This window comes from Phaethon lepturus, unplaced genomic scaffold (assembly GCF_000687285.1).
Source record: "Phaethon lepturus isolate BGI_N335 unplaced genomic scaffold, ASM68728v1 scaffold28737, whole genome shotgun sequence".
NCBI classification, from domain to species: Eukaryota; Metazoa; Chordata; class Aves; order Phaethontiformes; family Phaethontidae; genus Phaethon; species Phaethon lepturus.
Window position 1 is genome coordinate 1 of NW_010552959.1, and position 1177 is coordinate 1177.

The 1177-nt window shown below is 62.4% G+C and overlaps 1 protein-coding gene across 1 annotated transcript; it reads right to left on the reverse strand.

Annotated features, from left to right (window-relative positions):
* Positions 1-4: 4 nt before the first annotated feature.
* OLFML2A (olfactomedin-like 2A) lies at positions 5-1170 on the reverse strand (the record flags this gene model as incomplete). The annotated part of the gene is made up of 3 exons (XM_010291397.1): positions 5-61; positions 262-779; positions 1005-1170. Coding segments are annotated over 3 exons (741 nt in total), but the record flags the coding sequence as incomplete, so codon positions are not given.
* Positions 1171-1177: the final 7 nt, after the last annotated feature.

Sequence of the window (1177 nt, forward strand, 5' to 3'; positions counted from 1 at the left end):
ACGTCATCTGATGGCCGTTGTCCCAGGCGTAGAGCACCTTCTCCTTGGGGTTGTAGTCGACCTGTGTGGTGAAGGCGTACTGGTTGAGGAAGGGCAGCCGGAGCTCTGCCTCCGTGTCCGTGTGCGTGTCGAAGGCATAGGAGATCTGCCCTTCCTTCTGGCTGTAGGTGTCCACGGCGTAGAGGATGCCACAGATGATGAAGCAGTTCCCGTAGGCGTTGCGCTTCAGCCGAGCACCTTCTCCTTGGGGTTGTAGTCGACCTGTGTGGTGAAGGCGTACTGGTTGAGGAAGGGCAGCCGGAGCTCTGCCTCCGTGTCCGTGTGCGTGTCGAAGGCATAGGAGATCTGCCCTTCCTTCTGGCTGTAGGTGTCCACGGCGTAGAGGATGCCACAGATGATGAAGCAGTTCCCGTAGGCGTTGCGCTTCAGCCCCGTCTTCCAGGTGGTCTCCCTGCGCACCGAGAGGTCCCCGGGGTCAAGGCGGCTCAGGACAATCACCTCCTGCTGCGAGTAGTCGTAGTCTACGGAGGGGTAGATGACCCAGAGCCCACTCTCATCCACGGCGAAGTCGATGTCCGAGTGGCCCCTCCACTTCCAGGGCGTTGTGTCCTCATACACCACGTCGTGGAGCAGCGCCCAGCCTGCCACGTACCGCTCCTTCAGGTCATACTTGATGATGTTCTTGGTGAAGGCACGGTTGTAGTAAAAGGCCCCCCGGTACACCACATGCCCGGTGCCGATCCAGTTGTAGGGCAGCTTGTAGAGGTTGCTCCAGCGGCCTGTGAGTGGGTGGGAGAGGCGTCGGGACCCCTCGCAGCACTGGGGTCCCACCATGATGGCCCGAGCGAGCTGGCAGGACCTCGCTGGTCCATGAATGCTCCCCAGCACAGGTCCCTGTGCACTCCCCACCACCCCACGACCCGGCACAGCTGCTGCTGCATGGTGCTGGGCACCCACCCAGGAGGAGCCGGGGCCCCTGCGCCCGCTCAGCCGCCAGCCCTCACCCTGCTTGAAGTTGTCGAGGCTCCTGAACTCCACCAGGCTGTTGCCATAGTAGTAGTTGGTGACGTAGATGCGGTCATCCTTGGCCGCCGGGTCCTTCATCCAGGCCCCCTCATTGCGCCCGTAGCTGTGGTGCTCCGTGGGGGGCTCCACCGACTCGATCGTGCCTTCACAC